Genomic DNA, 24,141 nt, shown 5'->3' with positions numbered 1-24,141 from the left:
GGCGTCTCAGTCATGATCATCAGGTCACGCTCGTTCATCCACCATCGCTCTTACGTGTCAATAACAATGCATAATCATCACCCAGGATACAAGCCTATTCCCGACGCCCACAACTCGCTCTGAACCCCCCCTGGTGACTTTCCGTTCAAAACAAAACCATGGAAATGGCGTATTTGTTTTTGTAAACATACCATGATGATCACTGTATCGACATCTAACAGATTATATTTTCATTAAGTAACACGTTATTTTCTAAGTGTGTATATGATCTTAGTTAAAGCAGATCTTCTTTCTCTTCCTCTCTAGAGCTCACAATGAAAACCGACAGTTGAACCGGTAAAGCAAGTTTAACCACTGACACACCCTGTAAGTCAACACGAGGACACATCACCGATGAAGTATCGACTTCTGCATATGACCAAAAAACACGAGAAATATAAAAACAAAAACAAACTCGTGCGGGATTTATGTGCATCACATGCCTCATAATTATTTACATCAATGCAAAAGGCGCACAGACTTTAAAAGGACAGTTCACCCAAATTTATTTTATTTATTTTTATTTTTTTAATTTGCTTGCCCCGATGTTGATTTAATGCCTCAATCAAAAAAATCCACATAATCTGAAATAACAAAAATAACAATAAAAAAAATAAAAATAATCTCAAACCCCAAATAATAATAATCTCTTCCATACAATGCCAGCGAATAGCCGTCTTTTAAAAAAGACGCAAATGATCAGAGAGTTGTCTAATATATATATTTCAAGTTGTCTGGGGGTATACGATAGTGTTTGGTGAAATAGAAACAGAAATTAAATGTATCATAAATGATTTGCGCGTTCACGAGACTCAGTGGACTCGCCCAGGTAAAGCACACAAGTTGTGAGAAATCAAGATAAATATAAAAACTCGACATGAAATACAACGGCTGGAAATCTAATACAAAGAATGAACTCAAATAAAGTTCACGTTATTATATTGTATGCGGTCAACTGCAACTGCTAGGGTCTAAACCAAACAAACTTGTCACATTAGATGAAAAATCGATACTTTAAATCTGTTAATATATGATGAAACCCATAAGTTACCTGCTCTCAGGTGTGAGGTCTCTGGCTCGCTGCATCTCGCTCTGCGGAAATATGAAAAAACTTTTCCTTCAGGAATAGAAATGCTCTCAGCTCACTGGCTTATAGATACACACACCTACATTTGCGATATCCCGATTCGCAAAGGAAAAACATCCGGGTAATACATCACCTTGAAATTAGAAGAAAACATGGTTACGCTTTACAATAAACTTTCATTAGTTAACATGAACAATACTGCATTTATTAATCTAGTTATTAATTTAAACATTTACTAATGCATTATTATTAAAATCAGAAGTTGTTTGTAAACATTAATGCAATGTGAACCAACATGAACTAGCAATGAACAACTGTAGCCTACTTTTTATTAATGTTAACAAAGATTAATACTGTAATATTTTTCATGATAGTTAATACACTGTTAACAAATGACACCTTATAGTAAAGAGTTACCGAGGAAAAAAATCGCATTAGCACATATTTTAATTGTATTAAAATCTGCAAACATTAAATTCAATACAACAAATATACCATTATGTATTTCAGTTTTTTTCGTTTATTCTTCCATTTTGCTCTCTAGAAAAATAATACAGATTATGCATTTTTTCTTCCCTGTAGGTTTTGTAAATCTCTCTTACATTTAGTCATTTAACAGACGCTTTTATCCAAAGCAACCTTACAAATGAAAATACACTTCCTTATGAATCTGAATAAGATAAGCAAGCAGTTTTGAAATTCTCCACAAGATGAACTTATAATGCTGAAAAATTAATTAAAAAATCGCTGATTTTCTATATAGCGTGTTACGGGAACCCTTTTAAATATTGTTAAAACCCTTCATTGTTTCGAATACAAGTGTATTATTAAATTATACAGTAACGTTACATATTATTAGAAAATAGACCCAGAACAAACCCTTGACTGACAGACCAGTAAAACAGAAAGTGAACAGCACCAACCACAGTAGAGTTCAAATAAAACCATGTGATCATCCATCATTTTGCGACTATTTTGTTCATAATGTTTTTTATTAAAAATCAACTCTCTGTAATTGTTGTCATTTTCAAAGCGTGGCCAATCCTTCACTAACACATGAAAAGATTCCAGAGTGATCGTATTTTTATTAAAATTCGCCTCTTTACTAACGTAAAAAAAAAAAAAATAAAATAAAAACTTAGGGAGGGAATTTAATAAACGGTATCTTGTCAGACTTATTTTCATATAAAAGCAACAGAATTGAAATGACATCCAATGTATTTCGAACCAAGCACGTGAATTACGTGATCCACTATGACAAAACCAGTCGACATTTACCCGCCCCCTAAAACATGACGTTACACGATGTTATTGGTCGCTTTAGGTGTCAGTCAAACGGACTCTTCCCGAGTAGGTGGTCCTACACATAGATATATATACGTAGATTCCTCATATTAGCGACTGTTTCTATGGGCCGCTATACGTAAGCCTTCCGCCATATTGTAACGGTCAACTTGACGTCGTCCACCATAGTATTAACCACTAACCATTAACCGATTATTCGAAAGATGCCACAATCCTGCACAGAACGGCTCAAGGGCTCTGTGAGAACCTACAGTATGGTGGATGAAGTCAAGTTGACCGTTCCAAGATGGCGGCCGCATCTACGTGCCTGGAACCGTTTAATGGGGAATCCATACATATCTATGGCCCTTTAATGACGTCTAGTTGACCGTTCCAAGATGGCGGCCGCATCTACGTGCCTGGAACCGTTGAATGGGGAATCTATACATATCTATGGTCATTTAGCCCAAACCAGTCAGTTAAAGGTCTGGCCAAGAAACGAAGCTTTTCGAAACTCTGAATCAAATGAACCAATTCCTTCGTAAAACGATTCACTGATTCGAAACGCCACAGGCTGGCGACATTTGCTGGTCAAACGGTGTAAATACAACGAAAACTCAGGCCAAACATGAATAACACCTTTAACAAACGAACTGCAAATGCTTTCATGAAAGTGAAAAAATAATAACAAATAATCAAATACCATTAAATGTGAAGGTTCTGTAAAATCTGTTTATTAATTTGTGTTATTAATTATTAGAAACGATTAAGCATCATTTTCCTTTTCGCCTTATACACACGCACAATTGATTAAATGAACTAGAAATGAATCTACATCATAAAACTGACCCAAAGTCAACTATTAGAAACTCCTTCATTGGTTCAGGAGATCACCATCTAGCAGCGTGTACCCTGATAGCACACGTACATCACAGAGACGTCTATAAAACGTCAATAGGACGTTTCCTATCAGTTGTCAAATAGATGTTCAGAAAATGTTGTAAAACTGACATCTTAAAGACGTCTATCAGATGTGTGTGCACTGCAGATGCCTTCCAGATGAAGCGATCTTTAACAGACATCTCACAGATGTACCTGTGCTATCTGGGTAATGTTTCGAAACCAAAGCTTGAAACAGTATGACGTCACGAAGCCTCGTTTGCTGAAACCACGTGACTTGGCAGGTTCAATACATGCTTCGCGAAGCAGCGTTTTGCTGACAACAGATTTATATCCACCTTATATCTAAATTTAATGCGTCTGGCTTCCGGGGTCATCCGCTTCCAGCTATTTTTAGCTGTACAAAGCAGCTCGTTTTGCTGCCTGTTATTGCAAACTGACGAGTCTTCATATTATTTTAATGTATTATCTTAATTATGAACACACTGGTTTGTAATGCAAACAGTTTTACTGTCTCGTTATTTCCCTACAGCGGCTAATGAACCGGAAGTCGCAGCTTTTGCGATTTCATAACAGCACTACTTACTAAGTTCTTACATCCATGCATTGTCAAAATTAAAAATTTCAAATACTTACCAACGCAGGGTTTTGTTTTATTTTCGGGTCTTAATTTTAAACCTTGGTTGAGATACTATGGATGTTCCCGCACGTAGCTGCTAGATGGCGCTGTCTGAAGAAGTTTATGCATCTAATAAATGCATTTGAAAACGCAGCATTGTGCAGATTTAGTAATTGCATTCCTGTAAAAATGAATATATTTAAAAAAAAAAACTTTAAATAAACATGAAAAGAGGGCTTAGACGGCAGTGTTCCATGAGTTTGTCTTTGTAAAAATGATCAAGTGTTCAAGTTCGGTTTCCCGCTTCGAACAGTGTTCAAGCTCCACACAGCCAATCAGATGTGAAGATCTTCATTTACGGGCGGAGTCATAATTGGCCACAAACCAATCACACGTCTCCTTGATGGCTGGAAAAAAAAGCAAAGCTTCTATAAAGATTCTTCTTTTTACTACTATTGGGAAAACATTGGTTAAATGCTGCATCTCTTGTGCTGATCACCTTGTTTGAACGGCGTGAACTTGAAGTCTGGCAGGTATTTGCGTAGTTTGGCGTTACTGGCGGTTTTCTTGAACTGACCGTCTGCTTTACTAGTGTCATACTGAGAGAGTTTAGTTAAGGTTCAGCTGTTTAGAGAGTTAGTTCACCCAAAAAAGGAACATTCTGTCATTCAAGGTCTACTGTTGTGATGCTTATGGTGTTTATTGTTTGGTTGCGTGTGAAAGGATACAATCACGTCACCTTTGAACCCCAACGCTTCCACCACGGCATCCGCAGCAAACTTTATGGACAACTCATCCTCCTCTCCCACTAGAGAGAAACAAACAAGGTATCTCAGCTTCTCAGAGGCACACATTTAAGTAAACACTGTCATTATTCACCTACAGTGTGGTGCGACATTCATTGATTGATTGTGAAACTGCAAGCCTGTGGATTAGGTTTTGAATGTGAAGTGCTCACATTTATTCAATTAAATCATCGCCTTTTTGAAATGTAATAATCTATGGAAGCTCATTTCCACCACGAAATAAAACGACACATAATTCTGACTTTTTGAATTTTGACACAAGAAGGTGCCGTCTTGCAACTTTTTATCAGAATTCTGAGTTTACATCTTGCAAATTTGACAATTTTTTCTCTGAAATCCGAGTTTGTTTCACAATGTTTGACTTTTTTTCTCAGACCTCTGAGTTTGTGACATGCAATTTGACTTTTTTTCTCTTAATTCTTAACCTCTTGCAATTTTGACTAACTCTTAATTCAAAAAATCAAGTAAATTCTGGCTTTTTCTCACAATTCTGATTTTATTTTATTTTTTTCTTGAAATTGAGAGTTTATATCTCAATTCTGACTCTTAGTCTTAGTTTATATATTGCAATTCTAAAAAGAAAAAAAAGGTCAAATAAAAAGTTTTTATTTATTTAATCAGTTTTTATCCCTTGGCAGAAACAAGCTTCCATAATCACATTAGGCCATAACAATTCCCGTTTTCTGTCCCCAAATTAAAGCCCTCTAAACATGACTTTTTATAACCTTAAATCAAACTGAATATTTAAAGACCTGCAGGAACACTGTGTCAAACACGTCTGGAGTACCTGACAGAATGATGGGCTCCACCTCGTCGTACTCCCTCAGAACCCACAGAAACAGACGAGCCAGATCCAGAGAATAGATGAACTGCCGCAGAGCGCGACCCGAGCCCCAGACCTGCAGAGGTTTACCTTCCTCTATAATACACACAAACACATCAAACCGGTTTACCGTGTGAACAGAACTTCAATGAGGCTCTAGATCCTCCCAGAAAGTTACATGCGTCTCACTCTTGGCCAGGTACGTCTTGTGGATCAACCCCGGCAGGACGTGTCCGTCCTCAATGTTGAAGTTATCATGGGGTCCAAATACATTTGTGGGGATGACGGCTGTGTATTGCACACCATACTGCTGAAAATACGCCCTGATGGACAAACACACACACAGACTAGTTTTTAAACCAATGAAGGATATAAACATTTACCCTAAAATCGAGTAATAATAAAATATAATATTTTTTTATGACAATAATGCACATTCATCCCAAATGTGTTAATGTCTGTAGAGCAATACTACTGTTAAATAAAGAAAGACCTTGTTGGGTGCAAAAAAAAAATAAAAAATTGCAACCTTTATAAACTAACCTTGAGAAACATAATATAAAAATATGAAACTGCATGCTTTTATGAGCATCTTTACCTGTGATGGGTTTAATATGCAGACGTTCTTTGTAGTTTAGTGCTGTTTATGAATTAACGAATCAGGCCAGAGACTAAATGATCCACTTCACTGTTCCGGTTAGTAGTTTAAAAATCTGTTATCTACATTGTGATTATTTTATATACAGAAAGATCATACCATTAAATGGGTCGTGAACTGCCTTGTTTATTTTTGTGCTGTCCTCTAAGGTCCACTTACAATGTAATCATGATTTTTACATTAAAAAACCTAATTTCATATTTTCTGTTCTGTTTGATTAGTGTTGGAGCTGAACTCTGCAGGAACAGGGTTGAAGACATTCATCATAAAATTGTCATTATGAACTGAAAAGCTTTCATGTCACCTCTGAGCCTCATTAAACAGTCTGTAAATATTCCCAAATGCCACTTTTGTGCTCTTGTGTGCCACCTCTCTATCTGATTGGTAACTTCTGCTTCCTGATTGTGTCTTGAGATACTAATTGAATGTATTGTTGTAATTAAAAAAAAAAGGTTTATAAATATAATTACACAAAGTGCCTTTGATCTTGATATCTAAAAAAAAAAAAAAAAAAAAAAAATAAAGTTTAATGTTATAGATTATAAAGGTTTTTATATTAAATTAAATCAATTTTAATTTAATTTAAAAATTTAAATAAATTTGAAAGGTCATCTAAAAGTTACCCCAACTTAGAGTTCCTCCAGTGAATTTTGGCCATTTCCACCACTGACACTAACCATAGTATAACCACGGTACTTTTTAGTAGTTAGTAGTAGTAGTTTCCAGGGAAAACTATCAGTTATTAATGTAAACAACTATTTTACAGTCTTAATTGTTTACATTTTTTATAATGCATCATCTTCTCATTGATCCACCAGTTTTAACAGCTTAAACATGGGTTGATTTTCCCATTGGTCCGATCAAAACAGCAACTCGCACCAGCAGGAGGCGCTTTTGAAGCTGCAGAAATACAGCCGTTTCCTTGGTAACAGCAGAACACAACTTGGAAACCTGCAGCGCTCATGTTTATTTAAAGCAACACTATGAAGTTTTTCAACCTTAAAATAATGTCTCAATTATGAACACCTCTTAGCCTCCTAGCCGCTAGAACCACACTCTGTAAGTTTCGTGTTCGGGTCGGTTCACACAGCCACGCCAGTGGAAGAGTGCGACCTGCTTAACGGCATACCTTAAATATTTTACTCGTAGCCTGGGTGGAGTTAGCCAACAGCTAACTATAAGACGATCTAATATGCAAATCTCAAAACCAACGCCACGGCGCAGAACCAGCAAAGAAACCAAAAAGGGATTTGTCGGAAGAAGTGAAGAAAAGAAAGAGAGATTGAATCGGACACGAACACGAACACGAATCAATATCAGACAGTCTACTTCACGTCTGAACGGTTATTCAAATAAAGAGGCTCTGTTACTTTACAGCCTTATAAACTTATGACAATGTGCGATGTTTATGCTATTATTGACATTATGGCTACATGGTTATGCGGAAAACATTTTATTCTATTATACAAATTACACCCTTTGCAAACAATGCTACATTCGAACTATGCAAACAAAAAAAAGACTTTTTATGGCCTTAAATTTGATGCAACTAAATTTAAGATTTTTTTAAGGACCCGCGGAAAACCCTGAATAAAGAGATCATATAATCAACACTTTTCACCATTAGATCATCTTGACAGCTGTTATAGATAAAACACAGTAAGAGAGTTCCACATGTAATGCTCATTTCTTATGCAAAGCTGTTAGCCAATCACAGCAGTGGGCGTTTACATTGAGTCTCACAGCAGACACGCCCCTTCCAACTGAGCGTTCAAACCAGAGGCTAAATTAAGAGTTGAAAACGTCCATTTATTTATAAATTATGCCCATTTTTGATAAAAAAAAAAAAAAGAACCTATTGTAATGAAATCCACCATTGAGAATAATGATAAGCGCCCCCCCCCCCCCCCCACCCCCCCCCCCCCCCCCAAAAAAAAAACAAAACAAAAAAAAAAAAAACTCATGACCAATGAACTTTAACACTGACCGGTTCTGGACATCAATCATGCGTTTGGCGTAAGCATAACCAAAATTAGACTCATGAGGCGGACCGTTGTGAATCTGAAACAGAATGAGAGAGAAACACAGCTCAGCATCTCTTTCAAATCAAAACACCTGAAACTGATGATCTTGTTCAAATAAACTGGATCTACTTGATTTCTAATGTTTGAGTTTTGAAAGTTACAGTCGAATTCAGAGAATGAATAATTAAAGAAATTTTGCCCTTTAAGAGAACACTACACACAAACCATCCCAATATCTGCCTATTAAAATGTATGTATGTGTGTGTGTGTGTGTGTGTGTGTGTGTGTGTGTGTGTGTACCATGGTCTCATCTATAGGGTAGGTGGTTTTATCTGGAAAGATACACGTGGAAAGACACGAAACGACCTTCACCACGCCGAACTCATGAGCCGCCTGCAGCACGTTGTCATTGATGTGCACATTATTCCTCTGAAAACAACACACAAATATGGTTGATATGCAGTTTAATCTTTCAACACTAATACAGTACAGGTCAAAAGTTTGGAAACATTACTATTTTTAATGTTTTTGAATTCTAATATTCTGATTTATTATGAGTGTTGGAAACAGTTCTGCTGTCTAATATATTTGATGAATAAAAGGGTTAAAAAGAACTGCATTTATTCAAAATAAAAAAAAATTCTAATAATATATATTCTAATAATATATTTTCTTTACTATCACTTTTTATCAATTTAACACATCCTTGCTGAATAAAAGTATTGATTTTATTTTAAAAAAGAAAGAAAAAAAAAAATTACTGACCCCAAATTACTGACCAGTAGTGTATATTGTTATTACAAAATATTTATATTTTAAAAAAATAGCTTCTTTTTTTTTCTTTTTTTTACTTTTTATTCATCAAAGTATCCTAAAAAAGTATCACATGTTCTGAAAAAATATTAAGCAGCAGAACTGTTTCCAACTTTGATAATGAATCATCATATTAGAATGATTTCTAAAGGATCATGTGATAATGATCCTAAAAATTCAGCTTTGCATCACAGAAATAAATGATAATTTAAAGTATAATAAATTTAAAAACAATTATTTTAAATTGTAATAATATATCACAATATTACATTTTTTTTCTGTATTTTTGATCAAATAAATGCAGGCTTGATGAGCAGAAGAAACTTCTTTCAAAACATTAAAAATAGTAATGTTTCCAAACTTTTGACCTGTACTGTATATGTCCAGCGTTTTTATATTTCCATCGTTTTTTCATGTTAATAATTACCCAGAAGTCCAGGTTCTGTCTCATGTTTCTGAAGAGCCCGCCCACCATTGCAGCTAAATGAATGACGTGCGTCGGACGATGTTTCTCGAAGGCTGCTCTCGTCTCTTCAGCGCTCCTAAAGCAGCACGTGTAAATATATTTATCATGCATGGGACACAAATAGACAATAAGCAATAAAAAAGATTTCTGTAATTCTACGAAACACAAATGCAGTCAAGTGTGTCCAAACTTTGGACTGATGGCTGTACTATACATACGGCGATATTGAGATTTTTCCTTTTTTGTGTGTCTGCAATACGCAAACAAGCACAGGGCAAGAATCCCACCCGTCGCAAAAAGTCCATGACTTCTCTTTTCTTCTTTTTTTTGTAAAAAATCTATAGGGTTACTAGCAACAAGTTCCTAATCAAATATTAGTCTCATTTAATGGTGCATCTGAAGCGGTTTTCAATCAAAATATTAAAGATAATAAAAATTAGATTCATCAGTAATCAAAGCATCAACAGTAAATATGCTCAATCACATCCAGAATAAAAGGTTTTGTTTACATAGTACATGTATGTACTGTGTATATTGATTATGTATATATAAATACACACACACATGCATGTATATATTTAAGAAAAATATTTTACGTTTATATATTAAATATATTTATATATAATATGCATTTTATAAATATAAATATATACATGTAAATATTTTTTTTTTGAATATATACCGCATGTGTATTTATATATACATAATAAATATACACAGTACACACACATATATATTACGTAAACAAAAACGATTTTGGATGTGATTAATCGTTTGACGGCACTACTTGTTATTACTATTATATTATTACTCTTATTAATTGGTTTTAAAATATCAGGGCAGTTTTATATAATATTGGGACAGTTTAGAGATCCGTTCATGTTAGGTATTCATTCTGGGTTGCTAAACACCCAAATACGTAATAAATAATGTAATAATGATTGACATTTAGAACTACAGTGAACTACGCTTATAATAAACAGAAAGTTGGTGTAAAGTTACAGTTATCGTTCTTGGTGTCAACAGGTCATTATTGTTATTACTTGCATAACATTCGCTTATAAAATATAAAGTACATGCTTTATAATATGTGATAATAGTTAATGTTTGTGTTTTGTAACTGCTGAGTGTCTGTCCAGGAGGTCTTACAGAAGATTGGCCTCTTTGGAAGACAGGAATATCCATTCTTCTCCCTCTCTCGCTCCGCTCTCCATTTTCACCACCCGTTCTATCGCTCGCCCCACCAGCCCACTGCCGCCCGTCACCAACACTCGCATCGGCCCGACTGAACCGTCCATCTGGAAGACAGAAAGAGAAGGTCAGATGATCATTTCAGGGGGTATATATATATATATATATATATATATATATATATATATATATATATATATATATATATACACAGTGGCTACGGAAAGTATTCAGACACCTTCCAACAAGACACTGACCCTAAGCACACAGCTAAAATAACGAAGGAGTGGCTTCACAACAACTCCGTGACTGTTCTTGAATGGCCCAGAGAGCCCTGACTTAAACCCAATTAAGCATCTCTAGAGAGACCTGAAAATGGCTGTCCACCAACGTTTACCATCCAACCTGACAGAAGTGGAGAGGATCTGCGAGGAGGAATGGCAGAGGATCCCCCAAATCCAGGTGTGAAAAACTTGTTGCATCTTTCCCAAAAAGACTCATGGCTGTATTAGATCAAAAGGTGCTTCTACTAAACACTGAGCAAAGGGTCTGAATACTTACGACCATGTGATATTTCAGTTTTTCTTTTTTAATAAATCTGCAAAAATGTCAACAATTCTGTGTTTTTCTGTCAATATGGGGTGCTGTGTGTACATTAATGAGAAAAAAAAATAACTTAAATGATTTTAGCAAATGGCTGCAGTATAACAAAGAGTGAAAAATTTAAGGGGGTCTGAATAGTTTCTGTACCCACTGTGTATATATGTGTGTGTGTATTATCTATGCACTCATTCATCTATGCATCCACTCTTACTGTGGTGATACCATGGTATACACATTCACATGATTATACCATCATTGTAAAGTCCATATAAACAACATGGCATTACCATGGTTCTCCATAATATACATAATGTCACTTCTTTGTTACTCTATTCTCTTTTTAAAGCAGTTGTCATCTGATGAATTCGTGTATGAATTCTGTTCGTAATCGATGAAATCGAGGATTTACCTACTCTCTGGTGTCACTGCAGTTAAAGTCCGTTTCTTGTGAACTCAGGTCACTCGGTGGCCATATTTTCATCGCATGTTTTGCTCATGCAAAATCAACTCCTATCTGCTTGCATGTGGGAATACCGAAATGCCAATAACTGTTTGCTAAGTTAATTTAAATAACATATTTCTAATCAGGAATACAACCCGACATGCGCTGTCCCATGTATTGCTTCCTATGTTCAAATAGCGGTATAGACGTAAGTTTCGGTTGGTCCGGTAAGTGCGCATGCGCACAGTCGGCCGCGTGCCGCCATCTTGTGGTTATTCCCAGGGGGCAAGGAAGTCGACCGGAAGTTGAAGTCGGCCGCGTGCCGCCATCTTGTAGCAGAACTTCACTTGCGTTAGCATCCCATTGACTCCCATTCATTTTTGCGTCACTTTGACAGCGAATAACTTTACATCTGAGGCGTTTAAAGACTCCATTTGTCCATTATTTATTTCTAAAGCTACACGACAATGTATAAAGGGCTCCATTACCTTCTATGTTACATTATGGCCCCGTAGAAACAGTTTTTGTAAAAATAGGCTAACGATTGCGTCATAACCACTCGACTCTCTGTCGCACAGTAGAGAAATTACCGTACAGACAGGAGGAGAAGCTCGCAGGCAATCGGGGAGACGTCAAGAGATATGGCGTACTGGCGTTACATTTTAAAATACTATACAAAATAATTAATCAGAATACTCACTCCTGCTCACTCACGCCAAAGAACTCCCCGCTCAAGCTCGCCGTCTCTGCAAGATTAACGATGGCAGTTTGCACGCACAGCTACTAGAAGATTTACATCTGTCAGACAGGTTGCTGACGTCATCAAGCTTAGTTTGAGTCTGCGCGTCAGAAACGGAAGTGCTAAAAAAATCGCTAAAAAATGGGCTTCACTTGTCTCAATTGAGTTCCAATGGGGTCGCTGTGTCCATTTCTTTTACTGTCTATCAATTTTCCTATGGAAACGGGGGTTTTAAATGCAGCTGCAGGGTACGCGATGAGTTAACCAATCCGTGATTGGCTCTTACATGTAGAAGGCGGGACGTGTATCCCACATTCACAGTAAAACGCGTGTCTCTGCATACAGACTGTACAGAGATGTTATTATGTAAGGACATCCCATCCTCCCCGGCTCCACCTCTGGAGTATAACGGTAGTAATGTGGATCACGTGTGCCTTTTAAACCAATCACATTACAGCTCTGGCGTCTTTCAGAGTTTTTTTTACGACCGTCAGTGAGTGTCTACAATTACTTATTCCCTCCTTTAATTTCATATATTTATAATTTTAGTTTATTATTACAGCTGATCATGCTAGTTCATGCTTACTGTTCTATTTTCTATTTGTGTAAGGCTACACAAATTTTCATTTCCAAGGATACACATTATGAAATGTTATATATGTGTGTGTATTAAATTAATAATTAATGTTATTAATAACTCATTAATGAAGGTCAAAGTATTACTTTCACGATTTCATCATTTTAATTATAAAATACAGTACTTTTTCATTTTGAATTTGAGAATACACATTATCAGTGCCACATTAAGACCTCACTGGACCCCAGTTTTAAAAATTAATAAATAAAACAAATAAATACATAAAAAATAGCTACACTATTGGAGTCAGTGGGGTGTATGTAGTCAATGTAATTAATATGTAAAAGTTAATACATTTTAAATTGTTATTGTAAGTAAATTATTAAATCAAAACAAAATTAACGTCTCCCTCAATCTCATCTGCGTTCATATAAGTTATCCTAATACTCATTTAAACCTCACTATTAACATTTTTACATAACATTTATTTTATCTCACAATTCTGACTTTTTTTTTTTTTTTTATCCCAAATGCAAGTTTATATATCCTAATTCGGACTTTATAACTCGACTTAACTCAAAAATAGTGAGTTTGTCAATTCTGAGGGGGGAAAAAAGCCAGAAAAGCCGAGGGGAAAAGAGAGAGTGACGAATTGTGACAAGTTATAATCTCGGAGCTACGAGAATAAAGTCAGAATTTTAAAATATAAAATCAAATTTACCTTTTTTTAATTGTTTTCTTACTTGGCTCCATAGACTGCCACTTGAAAACCGTTATTTTCTGCCGTTAGATAGGCTCCGCCCACAGAAATACGTCATCCCTGTTTCGGATCTTTAACGTTGTGCTTATCGCAGGGTGACAAGCTCTTGTAATATGCGGAGAACATTTTGAAAATGACATCTAATCAATATCTGTAATCTTTTTAAACCGTACTATTTTGTACCGTATCCGTAATTCTTTATCCGTAAAGGCTATCTCTTATATAATCTTTAAAAATCACAACAACAACATACACACCACACATGGAAATAATTAAAATGTAAAACACTTCCCCGTTTCCAGAAAACAAGACCCCATCCCTGGGATCTAGGGAAAGGAATAAGCCGTGTCGGATCGATATCTTCAAAGAAAGCACGCGCTCCTCTTCGCTTTATCCCCGTCCAGTCTAGTGAGTGAGTGATACCATCTCTATGGATGCTGGTTAGCAGTGAGTTCAGTTGTAACGTTTGCTTTAGCATAATTTATTTTCAAGATCTGAGGTAAAATGTCTATTGTTGCTTTGCTTACACTATGGCTATAAAGATCACTAATATTCAAACTCACATAAGACACCTTTAACACTGAATAAATCACATAATCATTACCTGAGATTATCACTGTCATTTTTTTTGTATGTTGTTCCTTCCGCGACGTCGCAGAAAATAAAAAGCATTTCTAAAATAGAATTCCGTGTCGCTATTGTCACGTGTCACGTGTCGCTGTCGCGGGTGGTAAGGACAAAAACTACATGGAAATACTTTTTATCGCGTCACGTCTGTTTGGGACACACGGTGTTACAGTTTGATCCCCCAAAAAATCTAAGTATAAAAATATTAATGCTGACAGATTTAATAACTGAATCTGCAATTAGGGAAAGTGGAGAGAACAGATCCAGTCTGGAGATGAGAAGGAACAGTTGATTTGCATGGCAGACATGGAGATCCAGATTTTTTTTTTTTTTTTGTTCATATGTTTTTTAATATTCAACAAGCAAAGTTTTTCTGTATCTAAATGCAAAAATTGTCATAATTATTTGAATAAAAAAAATCTGAATATTTGTCTTGTGACCATCTTTTGATTATTTTAACAAAAGCAACAATAATATAATAATTGTAATAATAATTTATATATATATATATATATATATATATATATATATATATATATATATATATATATATATATATATATATATATATATATATATATATATATTTTTTTTTAATATGTAGGTCAGTGGCCCTTGGCTTGGTATCGTTGGCAGAATTCGGCCCTCAGTGAAAACTAATTGAGGAACCCTGCTCTACACACTCTTCACCCACGACTGTGTAGCCTCCAAGAATAACATCAGTATCATCAAATTTGCTGATGATACGGCAGTCATTGGCCTGATATCAAAAGGAGATGAGACAGCATATAGAAAAGAAGTGGCAAGTGGCATGACTTAGTGGCATGGTGTCAGGACAACAATCTCTCACTAAGATTGTTGTCTAACTCTCCTCTAAGGAGGAGAAAGGAGCAGCACTCAGCATTGTATATATCAGCAGGATGGAGGTGGATGGTGAGTGTGATTTCATCAAGTACAACATGTTCCTGGATCAACATCCTTGTTGATCCTGGAACAACATTCCAATCACAAAATATATACAACTTTACATAAAATACACGCTCAAACCGCTGCCATTGTAATACCTCAATACACAATCTTGTTTATCAGCTATCTTTTCCCACTGATTTTAGGAATAAGTGAAAGTTGTGACATTTGTCAAGTATGGTGACCCATACTCGAAATTGGTGCTCTGCATTTAACCCATCCAAGTGCACAGACACAGCAGTGAGAAGTGAACACACACCCGGAGAGTTAGCAGTTTCAGATTGTGTTTACATTACTGAAGATCTGACCTGGTCTTAACACTACAGAGCTGGTCAAGAAATCACATCAACGTCTGCACTTCTTGAAGAAGCTGAGGAAATTTGGCGTGTCACAACAAATACTCAACAACTTCTACAGGTGTGCAGTCGAGAGTATTCTCACCAGCTCCATCCTCGTCTGGTTTGGCGGCTGCACAGTACAGTTTAGGAAGCACTGGACAGCATTTACCAGATCAGATCTATTAAAAGAGCTATGAACATCATCAGAGACATTAGTCACCCCCAGCACACCCTTTGCACACTCCTTCATTAAGGCAAACGGTAAAGGAGTTTTAAATCTAGAGCATCAAGACTGAGAGGCAACTTTTACCCTCAGGCCATCAGGCTAATAAATGGCTGTCATCCATTGCCTCTTCCCACAATACTTTAAAATGGACTTTGAGTATAACACACAGTCATTTGGACTTTGTACATGCATATTTGACTGTTTACATCTCACTGGTCACTTTATACACTAATATAAACTCACACTTATTCACATGCACTAGCACTTGTAACTTCATATGTCTTTTGTGATTATTTGTATGTCTCTGGCTGCTAGAGGTTTCACAGAGTAAGAATTTCATTGTATAGTGTAACTGTGTTTCCTGTACATATCACAATAAACTCTTGATTGATTGTATTTATAATTTTTTTTATTGTGTTAAATTCTGTATTTGCTTGCCTTTTTTAATGTTCACTTATAATGTATGCTTATGAGAATAGTATAAAATAACACTGGGATGTGAGTAATTAACCTTTTTTAAATTTGACATGTAAAAAAACAAATCGAAACTTATAAAAAGCCGGGGTTTGATAATGTCTAATACATTCACATGCAAAACCTAAAAAAAAAAGAGAGAGAAAAAAACTAGACTAGAGCTATAGGCTAAACATATATATAAAACACAGCCCATACGGGCATCTAGTGGTTAAACCATGGCATTACATATGAATATTATTTTTCTTCCTATCAATGGCAATGCCTTTAATTTACCTCTTTGCACTTGACTTTAAAAACCTTTTCTCCATTTTAACCCTAAATACTACACTAATTGTAATATAAATACTAAGCATATTAGAAGATATTATATTTTAAATATTGCACATTATTTAGTACCAAAAATTTCCTTAAAATATGAACTAAATAGAACTGAATTAAATAACGTACAATTAGCCTATTTAATTGATTAAAAGTTACTGTTTTGTCACATCTGACTGACCAGGAGTATGAGAACATATTAATGCGGTCTCTTAATCGCTCCCCAGAATAAAATGCTATTGTAAATCATATACAGCGTAGTTACCAATACACAAGCAATGCATGTTATATGTTAATAATTACTGCAAATTACTGCAAATACAGTTAAAACCTGCTGTCTGTCCAGATCGTTCCCAATTAAACCCATTCAAACATACTGACAGCACAGAGTTGTTTGGAAATATTGAGAGCTCCATGAACCACGTGACCACATGGTGGCGAGCTCAAAGCATGTCACAATGCTCTTTCAATGGATCTGCTTCATTGAAATCTTATTGTATTACTGTTAAAAGCTCTCTGTATTATGCGGAGTCGAATATTATGAGAGAGAGCTGGACTGAGCGAGTGTGATAACCTGCATCTGATACAGCATTCATTCTTCAGCTCAATCTCATATTCACAATAAAACATTAATCTGAATGTCCGCTGAGGAAAGTGATATCTTTGTCGTACTGTTCTTTCATCGGTTAAGGGTGATTGCCGATGACAGCCTGCACTGCATTTGTTAAATGCGTCTTGTTGTAGAAAGTAAAAATAACTTCCTTGTTTACAACAATGTTTCAGTCTGTTTCAATATAAAAGTCTTTACTGCTGACTCATTAAAACAGTCTCTTGTCCCCATCTAATTGCGGAATGTAACTAAAATCACCATCACGAACACACACTGTTTACCAATAGGCCTACTAAATACTACTATTTATATAAAATATTATTTATTGAATAATAATATATAATAAACAACAGCAGCCATCATAAAAGTTGCTAGGCAATTCAGTCAAAAGTACAAAGGCAAGCGCTCTAATATATAGCCTATCATTGAAGTTACATATAAAGTGATGAGATTTTGCTCTCAGCCAAAACTATTTCCTCTAGAACAAATAATAGATTAATGAGACCAAAGACTGCCCGTTAGATTTACCCAAAACGATTCATATCTCATGTTAAAGGGATACTCCTCCCCAAAATGAAAATTTTGTCATTAATCACTTACCTCCATGTCGTTCCAAACCCATAAAACCTCTGATCGTCTTCGGAACACAATTTAAGATATTTTGGATGAAAACCGGGAGGCTTGAGACTGTCCCATAGACTGCCAAGTAAATAACAGTGTCAAGGTCCATAAAAGGTATGCAAGACATTGTCAGAATACTCCATCTGCCATCAGACGTGCAATCTGGGTTATATGAAGCGACGGAAACACTTTTTGTAACTAAAGAAAACAGAAATAACGACTTTATTCAATAATTCCTTTGTCAACGGTCTCCTCTGTGTCTCTCCATATCACCGTATTCTCTTCTGTGTCCTCCGCGCCACAAGGATGCACTGCTTTCTTTCAAATCAAAGCTAAATACACATAGAAACAGTGCATACTTGTGGTGCGGATGATCTTTATTAACAAACTGCATATATGAAGTCTAAACGAGTACATACTCGCCTTAAAACTTTTAAAAGATATTCCGTAACACAAAAACAGTATTATTTTTAAAATTATAATGAATTTGTTGTTCCAGACGGGTGTGTAAAGGTGGGCTTTAGTGGAGCTTCTGGCCTGACGGTGGAAACACAGCGTGATTTTTCAATGCTTTGAACACTAACATGCACAGAAAGACATTCATAACTGGGAGATTTACAAATAATGACTGAGATTACAGTCAATTGTCATTCACACTCTGTACATCATATAACAATATACATTTAAAATAAAATAAAATAAAAACACTGTGGAAGAAAAAAATATATAAAAACAGAAGTAGGGAGTAGGATGTTTTCACATTATGAAACCAAATTCCCCTAATAAAGTACAAAAATCTTGCTTTGGGACTTTTCATCCCTCCTAACTTCTCTGAACACATCACAAATTCCTCTTTAAAACATCACTAATTGTGGAGGAGTTGGAAAAAATGTACATTTATGAATGTAAAATTTCAGCAAAAGCAACAAATTATTACATAGGATATCTTTTTATCCTTAAATAAAAAAAAAAAAATTAATTTCCCATGAGAGGATCAGTCTTACAGGTGATCTTTGGTGTATCCAAAATAAATCATCACACAATAATTTTACCAAAAAACACAGAAAAAAAAAAAAAAAAAAAACAGCTGTTCATTGGCACAACTGGCACATATTAGAGTCCCCAACATTAAATCTTACTCTTAAAAATTATTTTGCAGGATAAATGTGGTTCACAATTTTAAAATGCACTTCTTTGCATTAAATTTCCAATAACCTTTAGTTTTTGAAGATTTCTTATTTTGTTCTAAGATTAAATTGATCACACTATGATCTGTTGAGGGGGCACCTGAAATACTACATTCAGCTGCATAACTTGAAAGAGTATCATTTGGTTTGAACCATGAAAAGTGTCTGAAAGTGGGGTTTAATTTTCTCCATATATCAGTTAATTAATTTGATAAACAGAAGTCTTTAGTTCTTATGAGAACTACTAAATTCAGAAGGATGTCTATCCATAAATTTGTCTTTTGTCATGTTAAAATCGCCACCAATTAAAGCATATCCTGGAGGATATCTAGCTTTGAGGTCATTTATGACATCTGTTACTGTCTCCAGAAGATCCTTATTCTGTGTGCGGACATTATATCCATACACATTAACCAAGATGAAAAATATTTCGTCTAATTGTAAAACTACTGCGAGCCAATGACCATCTATATCAGCCTTGTGAGTAATAATTTTACCTGGACATTTATTAATGCAAACAGGGACACCTGCAGATCAACTTGAACCCTGTTTTTGTCCAAGAGTTGTGTGTGTTACCTGTATCTGTGTGTGCGTCTCTCTTTACAAACAATGAAGCTGTTTAATTACTTAGTTTACCTTGTTGCTGAGGAGGAAGATAATGTAGTGATCTAGTATCTATGCTATTTTATTAATAAAAGCCGCGGGACAACGCCAACAATAAGTTTCTGTGTGAGAGTGATGTGTACAAACAATACTGGACAACTGAAAAGAGAAGACAGAGCAACTTAAATACAGGACAAACAAGGGAAATAAATGACAAACACTCGTGCTGATCTAATGAATCACCATGACAACTAATAAGTGGCGGGAAACTAAACTATGAAAACAGGAAGTAATGAATACAAACTAAAAGTCAATAAAAATAAAAACAAAAAAAAAAAAACTTAAAGTTTGACGACTGCATCAATTAATCACCTCATTATATAAAACAAAAAAAATTATTCAATAATCTATTTTTAAAATAGTCATTTTTATTTTTAGATTATTGTATATTATTGTGGTGATTTCTGATTTGCAAAGTAGAAAAGTACTTAAAACAAACTGATCTAAATAAACCGTCTAAAAATACAGATTTAAAATACACACAAAAAACACTAAAAAAAAAAATAATATTTGGGTCATTTATGGTCATTTTAGAGCCATTTTTATTTACTTATTATTTTTAATATAATGACATTATGTTCTACCCTTAAAATCCAATTAAAAACATTCAAAATAATATTTGGGCCATTTATAATCATTTTAGAGCCATTTATGTATTTTTTGTATTTATGTATTTCGCCCTTTATTTTCTTTACACAACATATTTTTAAGATTTTTTTTTTATACATCATCACATTATGTTCTTAAGTTCTCAAACTCTCAAATTCACAATTTTTTTATTTATTTTTTTGTGGTGAAATATGACCTGCCATTTTCTTCACGAGATTCTCTAATTAATTTTAAAATAGTAATTTTTATTTTTATATTATTGTACATTGTGGTGATTCTGATTCGCAAAGTAGCAGAAAAAGTACTTAAAACAAACTGATCTAAATAAACCATCTAAAAATAAATGTTTTAAAGTTAACTTTTGTTTAAGAATTTAACTTTTGTCACTATGAAATTGTTTATACTTGTGTTTTTTTTTTTTTTTTAAGAATTGTTTAGTATATGTGATAGATGTAAAAGTTAATGTAGGACCCTCATTTTTCGTTATTTTGTCCGGAAATTTGAAACATAATTTCTTTGGACACATGGTTTTGAGTCAACTGTATTTATAGGCTGCTCAGGCACATTTATCATTGATTTATTTTAAGGACTGTAAGATATTTAGCAAAAACTAAAAAACTATTTTCCATTTCACCATGCTTTAGCCATTGTATTTTTTATTTTATTTATTTATTTATTACTTACATTATTTTTAAAAATGTGAAAAATAAGTGTCTTCATTCAAAATATATATAAAAATGTAAAATACAAGTAATCTGCTACTAGATTATAATCTGCTAAAATTGTAAAGTAATAATAGCCGTTGTGTCTGGTTGCACATGATTGTGTGTGTGTGTGTTTGTAAAAAGATCACAGCAGACATTGAATCCTTTGAACTGTTTAATAAACAATGTTCAGCTCGACCGTAACGTCCAGAGTAACCTTTGACCTCAGAAGAAAAGGAGGGAGAGGGGGTTTATTAACATGACTCCATAAACACAGTAATAAGACCATGAGCGTAAACCTGTGACGAGAACATCTCTGCATACAGCACAATCTCTGTGTGTGTGTGTGTGTGTGTGTGTGTGTGTGTACTGGTCTCAGGACGCAGGTCACAGTGCTCTGCTCATGGATTTTCTTCCCTTTTCATCAAACATAGAATCATATTTCATAACATATCTGCTCTTTAATTGTTATTTTTTAATCTAAGCTTTTGCTAATGGATGAGTTTTGAGATCCAAACCTAAACGCTCCTGCTGTTAAAATACTGTAGTAACTATTTGATCTTCTTTTCTTCTGTTTTAGCTTTTTATTTGTATTTTTTTTACACATTGTTCTGTACAGATGAGGACGTGAACATGTGGCCATGACAGATCAGGGTGTGCAGAGATGAGGAGAAGCCAAACATACAAACATCTTTGTCTGTCAAGAGCACGTTCAGCTCATGTTTCACCTCAAAATCAAATAATAAATAATATTTGAAATAAATATTTTCAGAATATGAAGGGCCATTATAGATAATTCAATATAGAATTAATATAAATTAAATATTTAAATTTTTATTTTTTTTTAATAGTGATGTTGTGCTCTACCCTCAAAATCCAATTAAAAACATTAAAAATAATATTTGGACCATTTATAATCATCTTAGAGCCATTTTTATTTATGTATTTGGCCCCTTTATTCTCTTTACACAACATATTTGTTTTATATATATGTTTTTTTTTTTTATGTATCATGACACAAATCAACTGTTTTTTTTTTTTTTGATTTTGTGGTGAAATATGACCTGGCCATTTCTTCATTAGATTCTCTCCGTTTATCTCTCCCTCCATTATTGTCTGTCTCTCTTCTGTCTCGCTTGTTTCTCACCAATACGCCTCCTAGAGGCAGGAATGGGCACCTAATATCAATATTGTGTGTTTGGCAGTGTGATATTGATCATTACAAGCACCAAACCAAATCAGTGTGTGTGTGTGTGTGTGTGTGTGTGTGTGTGTGTGTGTGTGTGTGTGTAAATGAGGCCCTTTGGATGCTTGTGTGAGCATATGTGAGAATTTTTTAAAGGAGAAGCGTGTAATATTCTGGATGTTTGAACACTTTCTGACTCAAACAGTTAGCTATTAAAGTTGTCAGTGTGTGTGAGTTCAAAAAAGTGTAAAAAATCAAGTTATTTTTGCAAATAAATTACACACTTCACCTTTACCGCAGGTAGTTTCACTATGAGGGCAACACTTGTGTGTACCATTTCAGTGAGACATACAGTACAGTCAAAAGTTTGGAAACATTACTATTTATATTGTTTTGAAAGAAGTTTCTTCTGCTCATCAAGCCTGCATTTATTTGATCAAAAATACAGAAAAAAATTTAATATTATATAAAAATTAATAATATTATTACATTTTAAAATAATTGTTTTTAAATTTATTATACTTTAAATTATCATTTTATTTCTGTGATGCAAAGCTGGAATTTTAGGATCATTATCACATGATCCTTTAGAAATCATTCTAATATGATGATTCATTATCAAAGTTGGAAACAGTTCTGCTGCTTAGTATTTTTTCAGAACGGTGATACTTTTTTAGGATACTTTGATGAATAAAAAGTAAAAAAAAAAAAAGAAGCTATGTTTTTAAAATATAAATATTTTTGTAATAACATATACACACTACTGGTCAGTAATTTGGGGTCAGTAAAAAAAATTTCTTTTCTTTTTTTAAAATAAAATCAATACTTTTATTCAGCAAGTATGTGTTAATTGATAAAAGGTGAATAGTAAAGAAATATATTAATTAGAATATATATTATTAGAATTTTTTTTTTTTTATTTTGAATAAATGCAGTTCTTTTTAAACCTTTTTATTCATCAAATATTTTAGACAGCAGAACTGTTTCCAACACTCATAATAAATCAGAATATTAGAATGATTTCTAAATGATCAATGTGATAGCTGGATGTACATGTGACACTGAAAGGCTGGAGTAATGATGCTGAAAATTCAGCTTTGCAATCACAGGAATAAATTATTTTTTTTTAAAGTATATTATTCAAATAGAAAACTATTATTTTAAGTTGTAATAATAGATTTCACACAATTACTGGTACGTTTTTTTCTTGTATTTTTTGATCAAATAAATGCAGGCTTGATGAGCAGAAGAGACTTCTTTCAAAAACATAAAAAATAGTAATGTTTCCAAACTTTTGACCCTGTACTGTACATACAGAGTGTATAAAAACAATAGTGATAAATGAACTCATATACACACACACACACCCACATGTCACACACACACACACACACACACACACACACACACACACACACCCACATACACAAATCGAGGCATGTGATCAGTGAGGACAGATGTTTTCTATTTCAAAAGGCAGTACAATACTTACAAACCCCTTATTCAAATAAATAAACATAAATTAATCATATAAAATCAGACGAGTCAGTCGATGTTTAGAAAACAGAAACGAACACATTCACATGCACGCTAGAAACCAAAGCAGGACAGTCACTATCATGTGAAGACAGATGGTTTATCTATTCAGAAATCATGGAGGATGGTGGATTTGACCTAAACGCTGTGGAAGGTGAGCGTGACTGTGTTTTGTGTATGCTGTGTACAGTAAGAGAGGCTTGTCGAGGTGTTTTTTCTGGGTGATTCATGTGTGGGCGAGC

General features: G+C 34.4%; 1 protein-coding gene and 1 long non-coding RNA gene across 3 annotated transcripts; both read right to left on the bottom strand.

The window, feature by feature from the left end:
* Window positions 1-3,122: 3,122 nt before the first annotated feature.
* On the bottom strand, window positions 3,123-11,966 carry LOC122140478 (GDP-L-fucose synthase-like). 2 transcript variants are annotated; one of them, XM_042744606.1, is made up of 10 exons: window positions 11,723-11,966; window positions 10,669-10,817; window positions 9,481-9,595; window positions 8,541-8,669; window positions 8,204-8,277; window positions 5,748-5,881; window positions 5,523-5,654; window positions 4,658-4,737; window positions 4,429-4,528; window positions 3,123-4,336 (listed from the first exon to the last, which is right to left on the bottom strand). In XM_042744606.1, exons 2-10 carry the CDS (start codon window positions 10,815-10,817, stop codon window positions 4,281-4,283), a joined length of 969 nt encoding a protein of 322 aa, XP_042600540.1. In that variant the 5' UTR covers window positions 11,723-11,966; the 3' UTR covers window positions 3,123-4,280. The 2 variants fall into 2 exon arrangements, with proteins under 2 accessions (XP_042600540.1, XP_042600541.1); XM_042744607.1 differs by having other exon boundaries at window positions 11,727-11,966.
* Window positions 11,967-13,025: 1,059 nt separating this feature from the next.
* Window positions 13,026-14,565, bottom strand: LOC122140480. The gene is made up of 2 exons (XR_006157161.1): window positions 14,436-14,565; window positions 13,026-14,268 (listed from the first exon to the last, which is right to left on the bottom strand). It is a non-coding gene; the product is annotated as an uncharacterized LOC122140480 (long non-coding RNA).
* Between the last annotated feature and the right edge of the window lie 9,576 nt (window positions 14,566-24,141).

Source organism: Cyprinus carpio, chromosome B18 (genome assembly GCF_018340385.1).
Source record: "Cyprinus carpio isolate SPL01 chromosome B18, ASM1834038v1, whole genome shotgun sequence".
NCBI classification, from domain to species: Eukaryota; Metazoa; Chordata; class Actinopteri; order Cypriniformes; family Cyprinidae; genus Cyprinus; species Cyprinus carpio.
The sequence above is the reverse complement of the archived record's forward strand: the minus strand, read 5'-3'. Positions and strand labels throughout refer to the sequence as shown.